At 33.6% G+C, this 23,159-nt stretch overlaps 2 protein-coding genes across 2 annotated transcripts; one reads left to right on the top strand and one right to left on the bottom strand.

Moving 5' to 3' along the window:
* Positions 1 to 7,352: 7,352 nt before the first annotated feature.
* LOC107407524 (AT-hook motif nuclear-localized protein 22) lies at positions 7,353 to 9,388 on the top strand. The gene has a single exon (XM_016014812.4). It carries the CDS (start codon positions 8,230 to 8,232, stop codon positions 9,166 to 9,168), a length of 939 nt encoding a protein of 312 aa, XP_015870298.3. The 5' UTR covers positions 7,353 to 8,229; the 3' UTR covers positions 9,169 to 9,388.
* Positions 9,389 to 13,249: 3,861 nt separating this feature from the next.
* LOC107407862 (kinesin-like protein KIN-UB) lies at positions 13,250 to 20,653 on the bottom strand. The gene is made up of 19 exons (XM_016015187.4): positions 20,216 to 20,653; positions 19,906 to 20,006; positions 19,650 to 19,772; positions 19,351 to 19,536; positions 18,903 to 19,124; positions 18,608 to 18,761; positions 17,894 to 18,043; positions 17,628 to 17,716; positions 17,158 to 17,361; positions 16,761 to 16,883; positions 16,230 to 16,364; positions 15,997 to 16,128; positions 15,621 to 15,750; positions 15,433 to 15,525; positions 14,952 to 15,077; positions 14,708 to 14,833; positions 14,295 to 14,438; positions 13,879 to 14,007; positions 13,250 to 13,704 (listed from the first exon to the last, which is right to left on the bottom strand). The coding sequence occupies exons 1-19, from the start codon at positions 20,385 to 20,387 to the stop codon at positions 13,544 to 13,546; spliced, it is 2,700 nt and encodes an 899-aa protein (XP_015870673.1). The 5' UTR covers positions 20,388 to 20,653; the 3' UTR covers positions 13,250 to 13,543.
* Between the last annotated feature and the right edge of the window lie 2,506 nt (positions 20,654 to 23,159).

Below are 23,159 nucleotides of genomic sequence, written 5' to 3'. Positions count from 1 at the left end.
ATTAGCAGAGCTAAAGGTGACCCTTGACTACCTACTTTTGAATACCATAATATACCTTTTTGATCAATTGTTAATTTTGGAAAATTAGCATTTAATTTGGAAAAAGGCAAATAAGATGAAAAAACATTCTTTTCAAAACCTTAAAAATCTATTATATTTTATAACAAGTTAAATTATCATTTTTCTATAAAACCTTAAACTATTAAAAGGTATCGAATTGAATTATCATTTTACTACAAAAACTTAAGCTATTCGAAAGTGAGTCATTATTATATTTTGTATTTTCTTAGCAATCTAGTTAGAATTCCATCTTTTTACATGATAATGGCAGTCACACTGAAGAATATGATATTTCAATTGCAAAAGGTTAAAAGAGTAATTCAATGCATATATGAAGGAACTGAAAGGATAACAACTCAAAGAGTGATTGCAGAAAGTAACCAGGAATGAACAATATTATTTAACCAACCAAAGCGATCAATAAGAAAATAAATCGTTGACAAATATTATAGTAAAAGCTAGAAACAGAAATAAAAATATATGAGCACCTTAGCATTCGAGAAAAAGAAAAGGGCAATTAAACAAGCAAGCAGGTGAAGAGATGACTCGAATGATTCCATATCCATCGCTATCCATCACATGGCAACCTCAGTTTGGTCGGCAGTTTTAGCCCTTAAAATAATGAAAATGGTCGCTGCAATTTTTCATTAATTTAGTGAAAGGGTTTGAATGCTATTCTATTCCATTGGGGTTCCCTCCAGGACAAAGGAGCAGAGCAACAATCTCAAGCCACTTCCGAGGGAAAAGCGGCTTGTGGTTGTGTAAGAACATGCAAAATTATGCTAGATTCGAAGCAATAGGTGCCTTTCACATGGAACAACTCTATGTTTTTATTTATTTATTTATTTTTGGGTGTCGTCCATATATATATAGTCCATAAGTCTTATTGGATGAGCTTTTGCTAATATAGTTTTTTATTAGGACAAGATAATGGTTTTGATTAGTTTAATAAAAAATAAAAAGTTGGAATTTGATTAAGATAAGTATCACCATATTATTTGTCGCACTCGTACCAAAGTTTCTTAGCAGTTTTCTAATATTTTCTTTCTTTTCTTCTTCTCTCTAAAGCGAAGACTATGTCTTTCTTGGAAACTTAATTAATATGTTCACAAAATTCAACACAAATAAATCAAACACCCTTAATTTTGTCTTCATAAACCCCGTGAACTTGACGTTATTTGACTTTTAATTGTAGTTGTGAACCCAATAATCTCTAGGCCTTGGAAATCATTTTTTATTTCAATATTTGTGTTCATATTATATATATTATCATAAAACTATTTTTTGACTGCATTTTGAAAATTATTTAAAATTGTAGGACATATAATTTATTTAAAGTTTTTGAAGTACTGACTGCGTTTAGGTCTAATTTTCCTTTAACGCTTAACTCCATGTTCGAAGCTTGAAATGTAATAGGAAAAAGAGAAAGAAATGGAAAAAACTAATGATTTTCACGTCTTTTAACATAAAGTTTTTCTTCTATCTTATATATATATATATATATATATATAGATATATATGTACATATATACATATTTTTGTGTTCATAGTTTCTCCGGCCAAACAACCAACCAACCAATAGAAATTAGTAAAGAACTATTTTTTAGTTTTTCTAAAAGGTAAAAACTTTCTTTTCTCTGAGATAATTTTTAAAATTTTAAGCTATATATTTTTTTTCATCGTCGCTTGGAAAATTAACAAACGGATGCATGAAAACAACAAGAAATTGACAGAGCTATATATTATCTGTTTCGTGCGCAATGACTACATGATTCCAACAAAACCAATCATATAAATAACTCATTAGTTGGCTGTATTTTGAACCTGCCCTATTCCATTAATCACCATGCAATACATATATATATAAATATATATACATATACAAAGTAAGTCTCTAATTAGAGAGTTTACTCAAAAACAAAAAAAAAAAAAAAAAAAAAAATCTCTAATCAGAAAATTTTTTATTTAATTAAATTAAAATATTTAAATAGCAAATATTTAACTATTATATAAATTTGATTAATATTTGAATTTAAATATAAAAGTTTAGATTGAATATGGGCAATCCTTAACACATGACAGGTAGAAATTGACGATTTAATTAAAACTAAAATTCTTTAACTTGAGAATTCTTATGCATATACATATAATTATACATGTACATATAAACAAATAAATTTATTGTATTATGTAAGATTGAAATGGTATGGAAAAATGTGAAAGAAGAAAAAAAGAAATACAAGTCAAAAATGGAAAATATATGAAGGTTTAGGAGAGAAACAGCTAGTCTAAAAAATAAGGATGTATATTATTAATTGAATAGGTAGAGACATAAGAAAAAAATACTGATATCGTGGGGATATTAGAAAGAAAATAAAAGGGTGTTTGTTGGTGAAGACGACTTCGAATTCAGTAGCAAAGGAAAAAAAAAAAAAAAAAAATAGAGGTTGGTGGGGGCGATCGATCGAGCAGCGTTGACTGATTAAGAAAACGATGGTTTGTAGGTATTATATATAACACCGTGTTTTGATGGGTTTTTTTTATAATGGAATGCATCTTACCTTGTTTGTTTGCGGGGGAAGAGAGTGCGATGTTAGCACTATCCATTAAATTTTTATTATTTAATATTATGGTCTTTAATTATCATTTGTTAGAGAGAGAGAGAGAGAGAGAGAGAGAGAGAGAGAGAGTTGGCTAAAATACGCTGAGAGGGACGAAAGTAACGTGCACGAGAGAAGAAGGCGGACCGGTTGTCCCGGAGATCACCCCTTCTACTTTAGATTCTTCTTCGTCCAATCACCAATTTCTCTCTCTTTCTCTCTCAGTTGAACCAGCTTTGATTGGATAATGATATACCCCTTAGTGAAGGCCTACTATATACACACACACACATATATATATATATATATATATAGTTCATGACTTTGCCATTGAAAACCTTTTATAATGATCATGTGATGTTAACCAATAATAACTGCATATGTCCAATTAATATTTGCGTAAACAGTTCATGTGTACTGTTAAAAGTTTATTGTGATGCTTCAACGCCTTTCCCAATCAAATGAATTCAGATACATAGATGCGATGCATACATTTACTCATTTGTGTATTTGTTATTTTGTTATTAGATTTGACCCTATATATAAATATCATCAAAATCTAAAAGCGTAATTTTATGTACAAAAATCTTGAAGTTGAAATATTGATGGTTAAATTCTTTCTTGTAGCTATTAATTAGTTGTTGGGATGCTGAATTGTACCCCAAAGAAGTTTTTTGTTTTTGTTTGGAGTGTCACTGTCAAGAATTATTCTTTCATATATATATATATATATATATATATATGTATATGCTTCATCTATTGACATTAGTTTCGAACCAATTCAGCTTTTGTCCAGTCAAGAAGGCACTTCTTTAACAGTTCGAAAGGTTGGTGCATGAATAGGTTTAATAATTAGTACGTAGGTTGTCTAATATTGAAAAGATATATGAATTTTCTTTTGCAGCTATATATAGTATTATTGAAAACTTTTTTGCAAGTTTAATTATATGGTTGACATTCTTGCACTTAAAACATATGCATAAATTGTAGTTTATCTCTTTTCAAAAACATAATCATTAGAAGGAAAATTTAACTACTTTATTCAATGTTGGAAGCAAATTAGAGAAAATTAAGAAAAATGTTGTTATGGATTGTCGGTATAATACTATTATGAATGAAGAATATTACAAATAATGGAGGTGATCAGAAGAGTTCAGCATACGAGGAAGGGTTAATTTTAATTCTCTTTCTCTTGCTTCAAAACAATTCATATTGGTGCCAGAGAAAGATTATTGGCAATATAAAGAGGGATAAGAACCGAAAAATTTCGTTCATATTTTCTGCCTTATGTTGTGATATATTTTTAAAGTCCATTATCTGAGAATGCTTAAATATATAATTAAATTCTATTCGCAGCCACGTCCAATAAGCTAATGATGAATTGCAATTGCAACGGCTAGGGGTTTACACTCATGAGGATTGAAGACAGAATAGCATATCTCGCTTTTTTTTTTTTTTTTTTTTTGAAACAGAAGATATTATAATAAAATTTGGACAGAATTTTAAGGAGGATTTATACGTTTATAAATTAAACCTGAATTAAATAACAACAATAAAAATTGAAGTATACAAAAGGAAGCTTGAAAGGACATAGTATATAAGTTTTAACCTTTGTTAGATTGGGATTTTAGCAAAATTCGATTAAAAGCCACATTATATGTACAAATTAATCATGAAGAACGAAAGTGGCAAAGTATTTGACGGATCCCATTAGTCAACATTAAGTGGAAAGGGGGAACCTACACTTAATTGTATTCCTCTGGATCTGGAAGACATTAATAAGAACAAGCTTAGTTGTATTATAATTATTTATTTTTATTTTTATTTTTTGGTAATAGCAAAGCTTAATTGTATATATATTGGTATGTTCTGAAGCAGATAATACGTTTGCTTAATTAATTTATTTTTTCTTTTGGGTAAAATATTTGTGTGGATTTTAAGAGGTCAAAACAAAAAACCGACGTGGAGGTAAAAGAAACAATGGCAGAAATGAAAATAGTGGGAATGAAAGAGGAGAGAGAGCGTGGAGGTGTGGAGACAGTGACAGGTAGTGAGTGGGTGTTGCAGTTTTAAGTCTTCTCTCCCTCCCAATAAGCTTTCATTCGATTCGACCTCTCTGCTATGTGCTAACCAACAAACGCCGCTCGCTCACTCGTGCCGTTAACTCTCACTCAGCCTCTCTCTGTCACTGTCAGCACCTTCTCTGTGGTTGTACATTTATTTTCTCTCTCATATTCAATCACGCCCACACGCTCTGGTTTGCCATTCAACATACACTCTGCACCCTGGACGATGCGGTCAAACACTCTGTGTATATGTGTGTGTGTGTGTGTGCCTATTGCGTCTCTTATCATTTATGTTTCTAAAACCCTCTTCTACCTCTTTCTATTTAATTTGTTCAATAATACTACCGAATTAGTTCCAATGAACTTATTTGATTCACTTATCTATATGTCTATAGTTTTGCAACTTTTTTGTTTTTTCAACTATTAAACTTCAACTGCAATATGATCGCACTTACAAATTTGAACTTGAAGTTGTTTGAATTGTTTTGGTAAATATTTTGAACACATAAATTGCAAGTAAAATTTAATATATTATGAAACAAAATATAGAACATTTAACAACATAAAACAATGGTGAAGCTTAAATGAATAAATGTGCAATGTGTACGCATAGTGGTGGTAATTAGAAGGGAGTGGGAGAGGGGGATGAGTTTGGTGGTAAAAGGAACTTCCCTTGCAATCCGGGAGTGAAGGCGTTGGTACTTAAAGGGAAAGCAACCAGGTAGAGGAGGTGAACGTGGAAAAAATTACAGAGAGAGACATAGAGAGAGAAGATAGAAGTGCACGTGAGAAGTTGGGGTGCTTACGTGATACCATCGCAACAAGGAGACAAAATCCAACGGTGCCTCTGCTTTTAGATTTTGGTGAATGAATGAATGAATCTCCCATTCAATTCAATTCGATTTCCTCCCCCAGCCAACCATAATCTTATTATTAGTTTGTCTTTTTCTAGTCAAACACCCCACTTTCTCTCTTCCTTCTCCTCCTTTTAGTACTTATCTGTATCTATGCACCTCTAATATAAATCACATCTTCATTTATAAATTATGATTCCCAATTATAATTCATTTTCATATTCAGAACCATACACCACTTAAAAATATTATTTATGCATTATTATTATTATTATATATATTTCTTTAATCACGGACAAAAATCTTCTTTTTCACAAAATAAAATTGGAACTTATCCAAAATGTCTCATCTAGGAATTTGGAAGTTGCAAGACATGTGAAAGTGTAGTATATGCACTTTGCAGTCTAAATTTATTAAAAGAAAAATTACTTTCGACCACCTGTGCATATATAATCTGTGAAGAAGCTCCAAGTAATTGAATTATATACAGACACCATGCTGTATATCGGTGCACATATTGTCCTCGTGTTCATAACAAAAATTTAATTTCCTCTTTTAATTATTTAGAAATTAATGTTTATTATTTGTGTAACTTAAAGCTTGAAGTTGTGACGATTAATAAGATGATAAAGGCGCGTGGTGTGCCTGCGAAAGGGAGAGTGGAAGCTGGGAAGGAAGGAGCGGGGGAAAAGCCACGTCTATGCTGTCAGCAAATTAGTGGGACCCACTAACTTCAAAAACATCAACATCATCCCAAAAAATTCTTAAAAAAAAAAAGCCCTTAAAACGAGAGTCGCCCTTAAGACACGCCCTGACTCTCCCTCCTGCTCACCCCCAATTGTTCAGGGGTGGGGTCTACCGACCCTGACCCTCATACATCTCTTCTTTTTGGTTTTCCATAATAGTCCCTGCTCATGCCACCTAATACCAAAAAGCCCACGCTTCTGAAACAGTGCTTCTTGCTGACCTTCTGCAGAAAACGGGAAACTATCTTATATATGATAAACTGGAGATTAGATTTCGATCTCTCCTTTATATTTATTTTCCTGCGAAAGCCATCTTCCCAAAAAACTTTGCTTTTTCTATTGTGTCCGTATTGCTCAGAAACGCCTGCTCTGGGTATGAAATGGATAAAACTTTTTCAAGTTTCAACCACTCATGATCGCTTTAATAAGAAGCAAAGCCAGCAGCTAACTTCTTTGGTTCATGTTATGGCTTTGATTTTTTATTTTTATTTTTTAAATTAAGATCTGCATCAGTCAAAATTTTGTAATAAATGAGTCAAAATTATATAGAAGTTTCGTTTAGATCTAAACATTAATTGAAATCTTCAGGCTAAGCTGCCGTTTTGTTATACAACAGCAAGTTGCATAATTAGAACTTAAAGATCAGAAGCCACAGGCTATTGCTTTGCATATTGATGTGTAAACATAAATATATTGAATCTACTTCTGTTTTAAGGTTTGAATGGGCGAATAGCCATGCTTGGAGGATAATCGAAGATGAACAAAACTACTGAAAGAAAGATATATATATATATATATATATGTAGGAAGTTATAAATAGATTTGGATTGTTGAAGGAGATCATTAAGGAAATGGGAAGGATGGTGTATATAGATGATAAGTATGTTAAAGAACATAGCTAGGCAAACGGAAGCAGAAAAGTAATACTTTAGGAGGGAAGAGAATGGAGAGAAAAAGAAGAGAAAATAAAAAGTGGCGGAGGGAAAAAAAAAAAGAAAAAGAAAATGAAGGAGAAAGATGATCTTTATATTATAGTGTGGCAGGCTGCAGGCGCTTTTAATCTGAAGACAAAGACACATATGAACATATGAATATGAGAGAGAGAGAGAGAGAGAGAGAGAGAGAGAACATGGGGTGTTGTGGGAGGGCCCTCAAGGGAGGAAGGGAGAGACAAAGGAGAGAGAAAGGGGAGGGAGGTGGGGGCCACCACACCGCCCATGCGCACGCTGTCTTACCAGAACCAAACCCATCATCGATCCGATACCTTAGACCTAACCCTAACCCAACAACGCCACACCCAAAAAGCCAATACTAAAAAAGAGACCCACAACACCCCTCCTCCTTCCTCCTTCATTCTCTCATTCATTCATATCCCCCTCCCTCCTACCCAATCCCAAGCTCCACCCCTTCTCTCTCTCTCTCTCTCTCTCTCTCTTTCTCTCTCTCTTTTTACTAGATTCATTTCTAATTCGCCCAAACTTTCAACCAAAACCAACAACTTTTAATCTCACTTTTCATTTTCATGGTTCACACACTAGGACAATTATTACTTCTCCACAACTTAATTATTCTTCGAGGTTGATGAGGTTGGGATATTGGGAGAACGATGGTCGATTCAGCTGAAAATTTGGTGGGTTTGCTAACAAAGAAGCCTTTACCCCTTTTTCTGTTCCCCTTTTTCTTAGGTGAAATTAGCAGCTTTTGATTCATCACAGTACCCCCCTCAAAAAAAAAAAAAAAAAAAAAAAAAAAGAAGAAAAACCAACGAAGAAAAATAAGGCCCAGAAGCAGCATAAGCATACCTGAAGAGAGTACTCTTTCTTTTCCTCTCCTTAGCTCTTTCAATTAGCTTAGATTTTTTAGCTATTAATCGGGGTTCGAGGTCTGAGGAAGACAAAAAGACATGGATCCAGTTGCTGCTGCACACGGGCGTCCACTTCCACCTCCATTTCTTTCAAGAGATCTCCATCTCCACCCTCACAATCCATTCCAACACCATCCACAACAACAGCAGCAGCAAAATTCCGAAGACGAACAGAACAGCGGCTTAAACCGTGGCCAAAAACGCGATCGTGACGAAAACACCTCGGCCACCACCACAACCACCAACACCATTGAAGGAGGCAAAGAATTCGGGGGAGAAACAGAGTTCAATAGAAGGCCGCGAGGAAGACCCGCAGGTTCCAAGAACAAACCCAAACCACCCATCATCATCACACGCGACAGTGCGAACGCTCTCCGATCCCACGTGATGGAAATCGCCAACACCTGCGATATCATGGAGTGCGTCTCCAACTTCGCCAGGCGTCGTCAGAGAGGGGTTTGCATTCTAAGTGGAACCGGAACCGTCACCAATGTCACTCTTAGACAACCAGCCTCTCCCGGGGCCGTGGTCACTTTACATGGCAGATTCGAAATTCTCTCTCTTTCGGGTTCTTTTCTACCTCCTCCGGCTCCACCTGCAGCATCGGGATTGACCATATACTTGGCCGGTGGACAAGGCCAGGTGGTCGGTGGAAGCGTGGTGGGCCCGCTTCTGGCATCGGGTCCGGTGGTGATTATGGCTGCATCTTTTGGTAATGCAGCATATGAAAGGCTTCCTCTTGAAGAAGACGATGCTCAGGTTCCGGTGCCGGGGAGCGGAGGTCTTGGATCTCCTGGAATCTGTGGAGGACAACAACAGCAGCAGCAGCAGCAGCAGCAGCAACAACAGCCTCAGCAGCAGCCGCAGCAGCAGCAACAGCTGATGCAAGATCCTAATCCATATGGGATGCAACAGAATCTGTTGAGTCAATTGCCAGCTGAGGCCGCCTATTGGGGCACAGCTCGACCTCCTTATTGATGGAGAAGAAAAAAAAATTTAAAGACTGTGTTTTCAGTTTTTTTTTTTTTTTTTTTTCTTCCTTTGTTTGTCAGCTTTCATTCTTCTTCTTCATTTCTTCTCTTTTTTTTTTTTTTTATTACAAAGTTTTTTTTTTTAGTTATGTTTAATTAATTGGAGATGTTAATCACGGTATTCAACCATCTTTTGAAGAAGAATGTGTACAAAATTATGAGTTTTTTGGGGTGGGGGTTTTCCGATATTTTATCCGATTTAATGGTTACTCCATTTCAGAATCTTCCCCAAACTCTGATATTGGTTGCTAGCTAGATAGCTTAGAGGTGAAGTAGCAGCAAAATATGGCAATCCATTTTGTCTGTCTGTCCTCTCTCTATTCCATCTTTCTGGTGCAATTCTCTGCTATAACTTGTTTGATAATTAACCATTCACTCACTCTTTGCAGGCAAAAAGAAAACACAAAAAACTAGTTTCTGATTCTGTTGCTAGATCCAAGCACTAAACAAGCAAACTAAAATACGTATATATAGTTTTCGGATTACTTAGTTAATTTGATTAATTGACATTTTTTTTTTTTTTTAGTTTGAATGATAGTACTATTAGCAGTTTATTAGTTTTTTTCCCGCATAGAAAACTCAAATTCAGTTAACTATCTCTATTTTGTATTTTAAATTTTTTGTTTTAAACACCCATCATTGCATCCAGACTTTTTTTTCAGTTCCGACACTCGATGACGACTTCTTTAATTTTTCTTTTTCTTAATAATTATTATTAGAATTGAAAATAAAGCAGTGAAAGAAATCAGTTGTACTTTAAGTTACACGGAGAGAGAGAGAGAGAGAGTGTGTACTTTCATTTCAAGGGTGGCGGAATTCAAGAGAATGAGGTGATAGGATATTATGGGCTAATGGGTTCTCTCTCTCTCTCTCTCTCTGTGATTGATTAGGGTTTATCATGGAGGCAGAGATGAACATTGGGTACTGGGTCACACGTGCGCTGCTCTGTAAAAAAACTCCTTTTCGAGGCAACAACCAGAACAAACAGACCCTCAAGCAAGCGTTAAAGTCTCTTTCTTTCTCTCTCTCGCTGCCACCAGAGAGAAGTTAAAGGAGTGGAGTGAATCAGCAAAGTGAGAAAGGTAAGTATTCATATAAAACATAAAAATATAAATAAAATAAAACAGGTTTTTGTCTTGATTCCGGAATGGATGCTCCTTGAAGTTGAAACCCTAGCTCTCTCTGTCTTTCTCTCTCTACTTCTTTATATACAAATGCAAACTCCACCACTACCAGCATATCCTTTTCTTTTTCTTTCTTTTCTCCTTCCAATTTCTTTTATTTGTTTTATTTCCCCTTAGGATTCTTATATGTTGTATAAGATAGCTTGCCTCATTCTGCTCTCAACCAGAGTTTCCAGAGATATTCTCAGTTGAAAACATTAACCAAAGAAAAAGTTGCTCATTTCTACGTCTTCATTTTGGACACAATTAATTTGCTTACTCCCAAGTTTATTCTATCCCCTCACCCCCAAAAAAAAAAGTACGGACTTTTTCTTTCTCTCTCTCATTTTATAAAAAGAAAAAGCACTATTCACCAAGCACCTTCATAGCTTCTTCTTTTTCTTCTCCTTCTTCTGTTATGCTGTATTCTCAGATACGAACTATACAAGCTTTTCTTCAATAATTTGAAAGCAGTAGTATTACTGTTCCAAACGCAAGCATGTAGGCCTATACACCGCACGCCCTTTTAATATATTTTTGCATTGATTGGTCCAAGGTTTTACCTGAAAATATGGGGTCGTATATATATATGTGTGTGTGTGTGTGTGTGTGTGTGTGACTTAATTAGAAATATAGTATACAAAGTTTTGAAAGGGTGATTAATTATTAGGTGGACCATGTCTACTTTCGCTTGAGATGATTCATAAATTCTTTTCCAGTTCATCATAACGAGCATCACACTTTGATTTTTTTTTTTTTTTTTTTTTTGAAGTACAATCAAATTACTATGTCTGTGGGTATAAAATATAAAGAAGATTCCATTCCTTTTCTCCAAATGTTTGTTTGCCCTTTTGCTTTCTTCGATCTTTTGGTAATCGCTTTAGAGATATAAACAAAAGCTTAGCATTTCCAACCTGTTGCAGTTTTTCAAGATCCCAAAAAACAGGTTCCTTTCATCTCTTCTTATATATATATATATATATATATTTGTATGTATGTATGTATGTACATATATAATATATCTATATATTTCTCACTATGCGGTGCGATGGTATCTAGAACAAAACCTCTTCCCTAAAATAATTAACTAATTATAGTTTATAGCTAACCCTTCTTCCATAGTGTAATAATATAATTTGTTTGATACCTTTGAGCTTCTAATTGAGTACTAATTAAAGAACAATTTTAACTGCAGTAAGTTCCACTCATCGTTATGTATTAAAAAGCTGTTTCCTTCTTCTTTTTTTAAGTTTAAATACATAAAATTAATGTTGTCTTCGTGTAGCGATGTATATTTGTCATTAGAATGTGATGACTATATGTCAATAGCTAATTAATTATCCTTAAGGGAGAGTAATTTCTATTTACTATAGTTCTTCCAGCCATGGATCTCCAATAAGAAAATAGCAACCGAAAAAAAAAAAAAAGTGTAAAAATGGAGGAGAAAGAATTGATTAAGAAATTGTTGTAAAGAATTGATTAAGAAATTGTTGTATTATTTAATCCTAGTTATAGTGTAGTGAATGAATTGATTACTTAATTTCTTTCGACAAAAACAAGTCAGTATATTGTTTATTATTTCGCAACTATAAACCTAAAGTATTTCTTTCATAGAAAAGAGAAGAGAAGTTTGCGCATAATTTGTTTTTAACATGGGAATTTTGTGACGCCGCAAAGCGTGTTGCTACATCAAATGTAATAAAGGATTTGGGCAAACGATTATATGGTACAAATATATAGCCAATATGTACGGACCCTGGCATTTAATCATTGCAAGATAAAAGCAGCTCTCTATCAACTTGAAGGGGTGTGGAATTTTACCTAACCCCTTATATTGTATAACAGGTTCTCCCTTTTACTCTTATAGTTAATTTTTTGAATTAAAAAAAAAATCACAAATTAAAATTAATGGAAAAGGAAAAAACCAAAATATATATAAATATATATATATATATTTATATAAACCAGTTTGTGCCCCGAAACGTGTATATATATATATATATATATATGTATATGTATACACCAGTTTGTGCCCCGAACGTGCACAAGTCTATTAGAACTTTACCAAACCGTAATCAAGCCCAATGGTGATACCCCTCGATATTAGCTTAAAAGACAATTTTGGGCTTTTGATTATCCACCTGGTGCCCAATATCACTGCGCTAGATATAGCTTAAATGAAGATTTTGGGCTTCGTATTTCCCAATTTTGGCCCAACAATAAAGTTCTCAGCGCCCCGAATAATAGCTTACAAGATGGTTTTTGGCTTAGTATTTCCAATTTTGGGCCCAATAATAGAAGTTTTGTTTTTGGTTTTTTTAAAACAGATATAGCTATCATGAATTTATTTTGCAAATAATATTATAAACTATATAACATTTAATACGATTTCTCTTATTTAATTAATTTATTTATTCATTTAAAAGTTTATCTTTGTATATTTAAGTTATCTAAATTTATCAATTAATAATATTTTAATACGTATAAATTTGTTAAACATTTTAACAAGGTAGCTTACTGTCTTTTTAATTATCCTTCGAAACCTGTCTTTCAACAGTATTTATGAAATACTCCTTTTCCTATATGGACAAATATATACCTCTCGTTATTAACCAAAAACAAAATATATATATATATATATATACACCTCTCGTACACCCAAGTAAAAGTTATTGTAACTTGACAAAACATATATATATATATATATATATATATGTGGACAAATAGTGTGTAAAATAAAAATACCAACTCTTTGGTGATGATTTTCACCGATGGAGTACTATTTGGTATTTTTCCAATAATATTTGTTAATATTTATCTATCATAATTGTTCATGATCATATCAATTTTAGCCTTCGACACAAATAGGTTAATGGCTATTTCATTGCTTATAAAATCAATTGATACAACATTGGAAGAAAAGCCGCCATACGGGGCGCGTCGACCTTTAAAACTGTTTTAAGGAAAACTAACCATCAGGCAGCTAACTATTTTAAGAGCTACAATAACAAATAAATGCTCAATTGAGCTAATATGAATTACAAACTAAAGTCTCGCTTTCTTTACACAAAAATTGCGAGAGATATAATATAGTCGTGAATCAAGTCTATACAACATTTAGTCGAATGTTCTTGCGCCATGAATCCCACCATGAGATAATCAATACTCTATCCGTAGCCGCCGCATTTCAGACCGGAAAGTGGGGCTTGAGTGCAAAGTCCGACGAGCAAGACTCCTTATGTCCTCTCTTGAACAGTCACGTGATATACGAACCAGTTCCCAGAGGGCACCTCCACTAATCATGTCCTTTGCATTCACTTCTGCAAATGTGAAAACTATATGTTAAAGAAACATGATAAACGTAATATTATAATTACATACCATAAGGACTTGATACGTTAGACATTTCACTTTTTGTAAAGAAAGAAAAAACACACAATATGATTCATGCTTTGATAACCCTGCCACTATATACCAAAGCACATGTGACTCACCATGCTGAGCCAAGTGGCAGAGTGCAAGCTCAATATGACGCCGGATTGGAGCAGCCTCATTATTAGCGTTTTGTACAATCCATGGAAGTGCACCATCTTCTATCAAAAGAGATCTCCCAGTTTTCACTCCTAAAGAAAGGCAGCAGCATATTAACACAAAAGAGAACGCTGTTGAGACATTCAGCAGTTTGGACTAAGAACAATAAATACTGCCTTTGCAACATTTAACTTTTATATTTGTTGACCTAATAGAAAAACCATAAACACAAGAAACCAGTGACTTTGTTCTTTTACTAGACCAATCAGCTAGACCAATGATCATGTTCTATTTTCAGCAGCTACAGCAAACCATAATGCACCAGTAGCACAAAACACTTTTGACATTCAACGAATCGAATTTAAACACATTTGCTTGCCTTGAGTAGATGCTCGTGACTCGCACTTTGCAAAGTTGGCTATTCCACGTGCTACTTGGGAAAGAACATCAGGATGCCCACATCTAACAATTCCTAGTAACGCTTTAATACCACCTTCAGTCCTCAAATTCACTTGCAGCTTATCTGTAGGTTTATGATAATGCCAACTTCAGCATATATAAAATCGAAAAAAATGCAAATGGAAAACACTTTAAAGAATCAGATAGACCATAAAACTTTCATTTTTAGCCACTTTGTTTTATTATACCCTTGTTGATCAAACTACATGGATGTACAATTGTGGATGTACCAAAAACAGAGGACTCATCATCATGCAAAAACAACATAAAAAACTCAATGAAATGAATGGCTTAAAACTGAAATAATTTACATGCACAAAAGACGCAGCATACCATTGCCACACAGATTAGCTATAGCTCCGGCAACCATGCGGAGAGTTTGAGGATCCTCAGCATCAGCAGCTGTCAATGATAACAGACTAATTCCACCTTGATCCATTATAAGTTCTTGATTTGCTTCTGTTATCCCAGACAGGAAGGAAACATATCAAACCCAAATGAAGAAATCCAACCCATAAGCAATTAAGTCCAAAGAAGCCACTTCATTGTTAAAAAAAAAATATCAATCAATTATTACCGTTCATTGCAAGATTGGCAATTGCACCAGCTGCCACCCTACGCACAGTTTCATCCTCAAAGCTTCTAAGAAGCATTAGCAAGGAAGTAAGACCGCCAGCTTCAACAATCCTTTGCTGATTCGTTTCTGTTTATCACACATGAGTGCAAATTGATTGTGGTAAAACATGTAACACCACTGGAGAAATAAATTATAAAATTGTGATTCGTTTCTGTTTATCACACATGAGTGCAAATTGATTGTGGTAAAACATATAACACCACTGGAGAAATAAATTATAAAATTGTGATTCGTTTCTGTTTATCACACATGAGTGCAAATTGATTGTGGTAAAACATATAACACCACAGGAGAAATAAATTATAAAATTGTACAATTTTTCCATAGCTTAGGAAATAATAATAATAGAAGGACCAAAGAGTAACAATGAAGTCGAAGTACACTGGAAAGAAATCTTCAAGTCATATAATTGATAACCCACCTTCAGCTGCAAGGTTGGCCACCACTTTTACAGCATGAATACGAACATTGGCATCTTCCGATTCAAGCAATGACAATATCTTGTGTAATCCAACTGTTGAAATATTAGATAAAAAAACACAAAATGAGAATTGCCCGTGGATAGAAAGGTATGCTGTCAACATTGCTTTAGGCATATATTTATACTACCTTGTTCAAACAGTGTTGAAAAAGGTGCCTTATATCCATTACCAATGTCTTTTGGCTGGGAATGCCTAACTGGAGACATGGATGCATCTACTCCATTTTGGGACCCACCTCTATCAAAACACTTTCTCATCTAGAAACATCAAACAAATGAGAAGGGGGTTAAATTTTTAGAAGTTAAACATGTGGTATAATTTGAAGTCTAAGCTGGACCAAGAAATATTGAACAGGAAAACTTTCAAGAACTTATTAGCTAGACTGTTAACGAGCTAAGCAAAAAGTCCCTTGCAAGTATGGACATTAAGAAACAATCATCTGCAAAATCCATGGACCTATTTCATGACATGTTTCAACCATTCATATTTTATCAATTGACTACCTGATCAGCTTCAAAACTTAATTGCAACAACTGACTGCGTAATACTATTATTTCTTCTTCAAGTTTCTTTTTCTGGTGTGCCTCCTCCTCCAGCATTTTGCGAAGCTTGAAAATCTCTGCATCTCCACCTGCCTAATACCTCAAAGGTGGTCCATTGTATCTATCATTCTCATGATTTAAAACAACAGTCCCGAAAATGTAAGTAAACAACACAACTTAGGTAAAAACCATACCCCTGGTTGTGTATTTTCTCCTAGTTGATTTTTAAAATTTCTCACTTCCTCTTCAGCCATCCTTCTTAAATTAATTTCATTTTGGAGCAACTTTTTTACTTCATCAATATCATCAGGAAAAGAATGCCCAGGTCCCTGAATAATAATTAAAAGGAAAAAGACATATAAATAATACTTATTGACTGCCCAGAAACCAAATATATACATTAAGCAGAACTTATCTACAGAGTCTCCAGAGAATGAAAGTGCATGAACTTGAACTAATAAATTGCTTTTGCTTTGTGAGATAGTTGATATGTCAAAAGTAGATAATCTTGAACATGCTAATAGATAGAATCACAAGAAAGCTAAATAAATGAGCATAAGTTTACAACGATGAATAAGCACCAAGTAATCTTGAGTCCTTGACAAATCTCAACAAGCATATCTTGTGTGATATGCAAAATTGTCTTCTATAAATAAATATTTAACACAGGTATCATCTTTCAGATGATACCTAATGACACAAGAAGTTATTCTACATGGGACTACCTCTCCATTACATTTAACATCAAACACACCACCATGATCACACTTCTGCTGATTTGATACCAACTTCTCCTCCAACTTCTTAACTGCTTCCATATAATCCATCTGACATTTTTGCCTCTCCTTCTACACAAAGATAAAGAGAGAAATTTAGAAATTTAGAGAAATAGCAAACTATTAATTGAAAGAGCAAGGCTCTGTCGGTATCATAATTTGTTGCTTTTCTTTCCTTTACTTTGTTCCCTTACAAATAGAAATAAAGTCTAATCAAGCATGAACATCAATTAGAGAAATAATAAAACACAGAAGAGTTCCATCCTTCTGCCTGAGGCATTTAGATCTTCAGCCGCTATCAGTTTGTTAATTGGTTTAGAGATGTTTTTATTAATGCTTAACAGACCTCTAGTGCATCTGCAAAGTTCTGCTCAACCTCAGAAACTCGGTTTTCTGCATCTAAGTTTATTTTTTCAATTTCTTCCTCAAAAGCTTTCTGCTGTCTTTCATTTTCAGCAATAAGCCTGTCCAGTTGTACTTCAAGCCTTTTAGACAAACTTTTGTAATCAAACTCCTCTTTTATCTTTAACATATTCTCCACCTTCATGGCCTGTCAAAGAGGAGAAAAGATTAAAGAACATCTATTGTTTACTCAAGCAGTCACGTAATATGAACTCTCATCAAAATTTTACATCTATAGTTCAGAGAACTACTACATGTAATAACTAAAATAAGATGCTTATAACGAAATAAAAATTAAAAGATCAACATGATCTAGTTGTAGTTTCATTATGGTAAATTAGTAGTATCATATGCATCACAGAAAATATATGCTCCTACTCTAGAGCTTGCACCCTCCTAAGTTTGAGAACTAACCCTTTGTCCAAATAATATGGTACTTGCAGTCTCCCCTCGATGGCGTGGAGATGGGCCAATAGTAACAATTAGTGAAGTCCTTGCTGAGCCTGTGAATGAATAGAAAATGTGAATCAAAAATCAAAGTGACATTAAAACTAGCTTAAGATGCCTTCAAAGATGTCTTAAGTATAGTAGTGGATTTAAAAAATGCACATCAGAATCATAGCTGATATTGATGAGATACTCTGGTCAGGCAGAGTTTATAATGACATGATATCTCTCACCTCCAAATGAATCTCTAAGCAATCTTGTAAGTTTGGAGTCACGGATTGGAATATGAGCACTATTCTCTGCCAGAGCATTTATACATTTCCCTAATGCACTAAGAGAAAGATTTATAGACTTAGCTTCCTCTAACATATGCCCCTCACTTCCTGCCAGAAGTAATGATATTAATTTCACCATATTCAGAGGGTTTAACCCATAAATAAGTACTTCATAAAATAATGTATATTAATTCTTCAAATGCCATACAAAATCATTAGGCAAGGTATATTGATTCTTCAAATGCCATATAAAATCATTAAGCAAATATAGGTGCACATATCTTCTTCAAGTTAAAAGTTATCTTCTAACCATTCTTTTCCAGCTTGTGCATAAAAAGGTAAGCTACCAGATTCTTTGATGATCTTAATAGTGGACAGAGATTAACAATGATCATTGACAAAGAATTGAAAAAAAAACATCAAACAGATCTCATTTACCAGAACAGACCATTTTAAAGGAAAAAGAGACTAACAACCACCCAACGCAATTATGATGGAAACACATACAACCACCCCCCCCCAACAAAAGAAAAACCACCAAAAAAAAAAAAAAAGTGAAGAACAAGAAGGATGCTGTCTAACATGAGTCACTTTTAATCACAACAAACAGCATCTACATAGTTGGATAAGGAACTGATATACAAAAAGATAGTTACAGGTATGAGTATACACCTGATTTGTGGATACGCTCTGAACCTGCCAAATCTACCACAACAAGTTTGCTCTTCCGGAGCATTGGCTTATAAGGTTTCATCAAGTGAGAGGTTTCACCATTTTCACCTGATAGATGATCTTCACTTCCCACCACAGACTTCCTAACATGTACCTGCACTATAACAAACCTACCTAAATCAAGATTCCAGCTATATGACACAAAGCACGCAAACAGTAATCAATAACAACATGATACTGTAACATTTGTTGAATAGCAAGTAAATAAACAAATAGAGACAGCTAATCATTTCACCATTAGAATGGCGTGACTACGAGAAGATTCGGTATTCAACTTTGTGTTAGCAGCAACTCGATGTGTTTCCCCAAGTTTTAGCAACTCCAAAAAAGTCTGTTGGTCCTTGATTTCTACAAGAGTTGCCCCAGGGAGTGAAACATCTCCGGTTTTTGGATCTTCCACAATGTGGATGTTATCATTTGTTGGATCAAGAAGGTCTTGAATGTTTTCCATATAAAGCTACACAATTTAGCAGAGAAAATGAATATTAAGACTCATACAGCTTCAAAAAAAAAAAAGACATGATAAAAACAGAGAACTGAGAGGAAGAAACCAAAAAAGTGCGTATTTTTAAGAGCTTAGAATCCTAATTGACTAAAACATATTCAACAAAATGTTTCATAATCAGGAATAAAAAGACTCCACACAATACAATTTTATAATTAATGTGATTTGGACCAACAACCTGCAGATACGAGACTGATACAGAATCTGTATCTGGAGATATATCGGCTAAAATATCCTCCATTGATCGAACCATTATTCCACGATCGGATGTATCTTCCTCTCCTAGCTGTCCAAGTGTAAATGTTTTTCCTGTTCCTGTTTGACCATAAGCCATCACAGTCCCATTGTAACCTTCCAGAACGCTCTAACAATCAAAGAAATAAACTTGTTAGCTCAAAATCACCAGCAATGCAGAAAGTATATCAAACATGATTGAGACTGGCATTTAGAAGTAAATAAGAAAGAGGAAAAACAAACCTCCACTACAGGCTTAGCAACAACTTCATAGACACGTTTCTGTGATGCAGATTCAGTAAGAACCTCATCAAATTCATAGGTGTCCGTATCCCAATTATTTTTCCTAAGTTTCAGCCGTTTAAGCTGAGATGAGAAAAGAAATAAAAAAAAATTACTTTTTAGTGTACATGTCATTACAATTACAACATGAACATAAAATTTTACATGTATAATCACAATTCTAATTCAGACTATATTTCAGAAATAGTAATTATACCTCTGGCTGCAATTCCACACAGTCAGCGAAGTCTGCATCGGATACCACCTCTTCCGCATTTCGGGGTCGCAATCTTACAGCCACACGAACTCTTCCAGGTACTGTTCCAAATAACATTAACAACTAATAATTAGAGCAAATAACATGTTAGAAAAATAAAAGCCACTGTAACTGATTGCTCAACAATAATGAGTTTGAACATTTTAATAATAATAATAATAATGATAAGCGATAAACAGCAAAATGATGCGAAGCGCATTGAGTCGCACTTGCATTTGGATGAGAAAATTGAAATCGACAAAAGACGAACCTCCGTCATCCTTGTAACCTCCAGTACCAAATGATGCAGGGCTGCTCCGGCGAATAGCGGATCCAGAAGATTGCTGAGGAAGTCTGGACTTAAACGACGTTCTGAGGTTCAGTGGACGATCCAACTTCAAGTTGCCCCTTTGAGCGGCGTTTCTGTGAGCACTGGAAGCCATCTATGGCCGACCTTCTTCGCCTTCAACAAGACATTGATTGAAAAAAGAAGCACACGCACCGGTGGCTCTGTGCGAGTCAAAATGTCAAAAATTTGGGGTTTTCGTTGCTTTCAAAGAATTACTGTAACAGAACAAAGAGAGAGAGAGAGAGAGAAGAAATGGCAGTCTTTGAAGAGTGAAAGTGATGGGCAGTGGGCCTAAAAGAGACAAAGTCTGAGAGAGAGAGAATTGCAGATTGGGAGAAGAGGGGGGGTTGTGGGGTCGACCATCGATATATGTAGTTTTTAAGTTTTGAAGAAGAGGGAGGGAGGTTAAAATTACGAAATTGTCACTGTCATTGTTTTCAGGTTGAGTTTCCGTGTGACTGTTTTCTGTATCTATCTATTTATGATTTATCCGTTTACGGCCTTCCAGATCGTGCTCTCCAGTGACAACCGCTTTTCTCGCCCAGTTGCATTATTATGCGCTACCGCTCTTTTTTAAAAACAAAAAATAAATTAAAAAAAAAATTCCAAATCTATTTTCTTTTTTTCTTTTTTTTTTTTTCATGTCCAAATATAATTCTTTGCTTGACTTGTTTTCTGAAAATAATTCCAATGTTTTCTAAGAAAAATATAATTGTTTGAATTTTCAATTATCCCAAATTGGTTGGATAAAATTGATATGATACTGACTAGTTGATTTAGGCTTTAAAACATATAAATAATTCAACTTGAGTGGTGTTTATCGAAATTATTACATATAAAGATTTGCAAATAGACATGGAGGTGGTGTTGAAAGGTTCTACTTGCTTCCTAAAATAAAATTATGAAAGTAGATTATACAGCAAGAAAACATTTGAAATTGGAAGAAAATGTTTTTAGGTGTACCCACCACCGTGACTCCCTATTAGTTGTCTCATTTATTTAATTGAATATTTAAGCTACAAACATCAGTAATTTTGTTTAGATAGAAATAATAAAAGGAATTATAAGCAATATTCCAGCTCTTATACCTCTTCTATTGGTAGCACTGGAATAATGACTTAAATATTCTGCCAAAAAGTCAGAAACTCCAAAGGAAATGTGTTGGATTTTATTAGCTAATATAAAGATTCTACTATATGTATTCATAAATAGATATCTGTAAATCTCTGAAACTTCAATATCAGAAAAAGACAAAATGATAAATAAGATGATGGTATCATTGTTCTTATTTAAGGTGTAAAATTAGTTTTATAAAATACCTTTATAATTTGGTTTCCTAGTCAATAAAGAAATCTTTACAACAACAACCAAAAATAACAATAAAAAAGGTCTTGAGGAATGGTTGGAGCATCTCCAATCCAATGAATTAAAATGATATTAAAGCTATATTAAACATTAATTTCTCTTTAACTTATTACATCATCTTTAACATAAAAAGAATATTTTTATATTATTTTTTTATCTACATTTTATATTAATTTTTTAAAATTTATAACTTTTTTTTATCTATTTCATTAATTGCATATTATGTGATTTTAATTAATTTCATTAAAAAAATTTATATTAACATTTTATATTATAATTAACATTTCGTATTATTTACATATTAATTTTACTCTATATAAAATTAATATTATTAATTAAAAATATGCTAAAATTACAAGATTTTTTTGATAAAAAAAGCAATTGATTTTATTGTAAATGTGCATTTAGAATAAAATTTATAAAACTGTTATAATATTGAAAATTATTTTATAATTTTTTTTTAAAAAAAAGAAGCAATGAACAGTAATTTGGTGCGTTAACAATATTGCACCAAATGTAATGCAATACTATTCACTTCAACAAAAATGATACAAGAAATTAAGAATGGTTGGAACAAAATTGCACCAAAATTTCAGTTTTTGAGCTATATCAACGCAGGGTTGAAAATGCTCTTATAATCTAATCTAAAACAGTTGTCTTTTACCACAATGCGACAACACAACGTCTCATGCATAAAAAAGTGTATTAAAATTGGTATTTCAATGATTTTTACCAACGATAAGTGAGATTTAATATATATTTATTTAGCAAATATTAAAATTAATAAGTATTAAATCTTCACTTGCATCATTGTTCTTCTTAAATGAAAACTACTGAACTTGAAAATAATATAATTTTTATACTGACTTATTAAAGTTATATATTTAAACAGAAATAAAGAAGTATAGCAATAAATCTGTTGAGGTTTTACTTTGGTTTATATCAGAATAACATCACTGATTTAATTTTCTAATCAGAACAAAAAGTAATTAAAAAGAGATTGTCTGTTTTACTTTAAATTAAAAAAAAAAAGTACAAAATTATAAATCTTCTAATGAGACAAGAGAAAATCTTAAAAGGTTAGTGGGGCTTAAAGGATTGAAGAAATTATAAATTTATATAAGTAAAGTGGAATGTGATTGTTAATTTAGGCAGTGAGAAAATTAGAAATTAAGTGCCGCTTTCATTACTTTCAAGGCAAAAAGTTACAACGCATTTAGCGTCATTAGACTGAATCTATATAGGAATTTTCGTCTTCGACTCACAACTAAATTTACGATTCTAACCCTTAATTTTACAATTACCTATCCATTTTCCGTTGATCACTCTTAAATCGTATGATTACCCAGGACTGCCAAAAGTGGCCTCATGATCACAATTTCAACTTCTGTGTCACAACAAAAGGAGACCACAAAGTTCTAAGGAGATTGCATGGAATAGTTCATGTCTTCTTTGACCAACTCCATGGACAAATCGGTCAATTTCTTGTTACATCAATGTC

The sequence above is a fragment of the Ziziphus jujuba genome, chromosome 7 (assembly GCF_031755915.1).
Source record: "Ziziphus jujuba cultivar Dongzao chromosome 7, ASM3175591v1".
Classification (NCBI taxonomy): Eukaryota; Viridiplantae; Streptophyta; class Magnoliopsida; order Rosales; family Rhamnaceae; genus Ziziphus; species Ziziphus jujuba.
Note: the sequence above shows the minus strand (reverse complement) of the source record. Positions and strands in the feature narration are given on the sequence as shown.

What these genes read in the sequence shown, in the direction of transcription:
- LOC107407524 (XM_016014812.4), top strand. Translation starts at nt 8,230, where the DNA reads ATGGATCCAGTTGCTGCTGCACACGGGCGTCCACTTCCACCTCCATTT.
- LOC107407862 (XM_016015187.4), bottom strand. Translation starts at nt 20,387, where the DNA reads ATGGCTTCCAGTGCTCACAGAAACGCCGCTCAAAGGGGCAACTTGAAG. An exon ending in ACTTTGCAGATGCACTAGAG is followed by an intron (nt 16,884 to 17,157) that starts GTCTGTTAAGCA and finishes ATCTTTGTGTAG; the next exon opens with AAGGAGAGGCAAAAATGTCA. An exon ending in AGCTAATCTGTGTGGCAATG is followed by an intron (nt 14,439 to 14,707) that starts GTATGCTGCGTC and finishes ATAAACCTACAG; the next exon opens with ATAAGCTGCAAGTGAATTTG.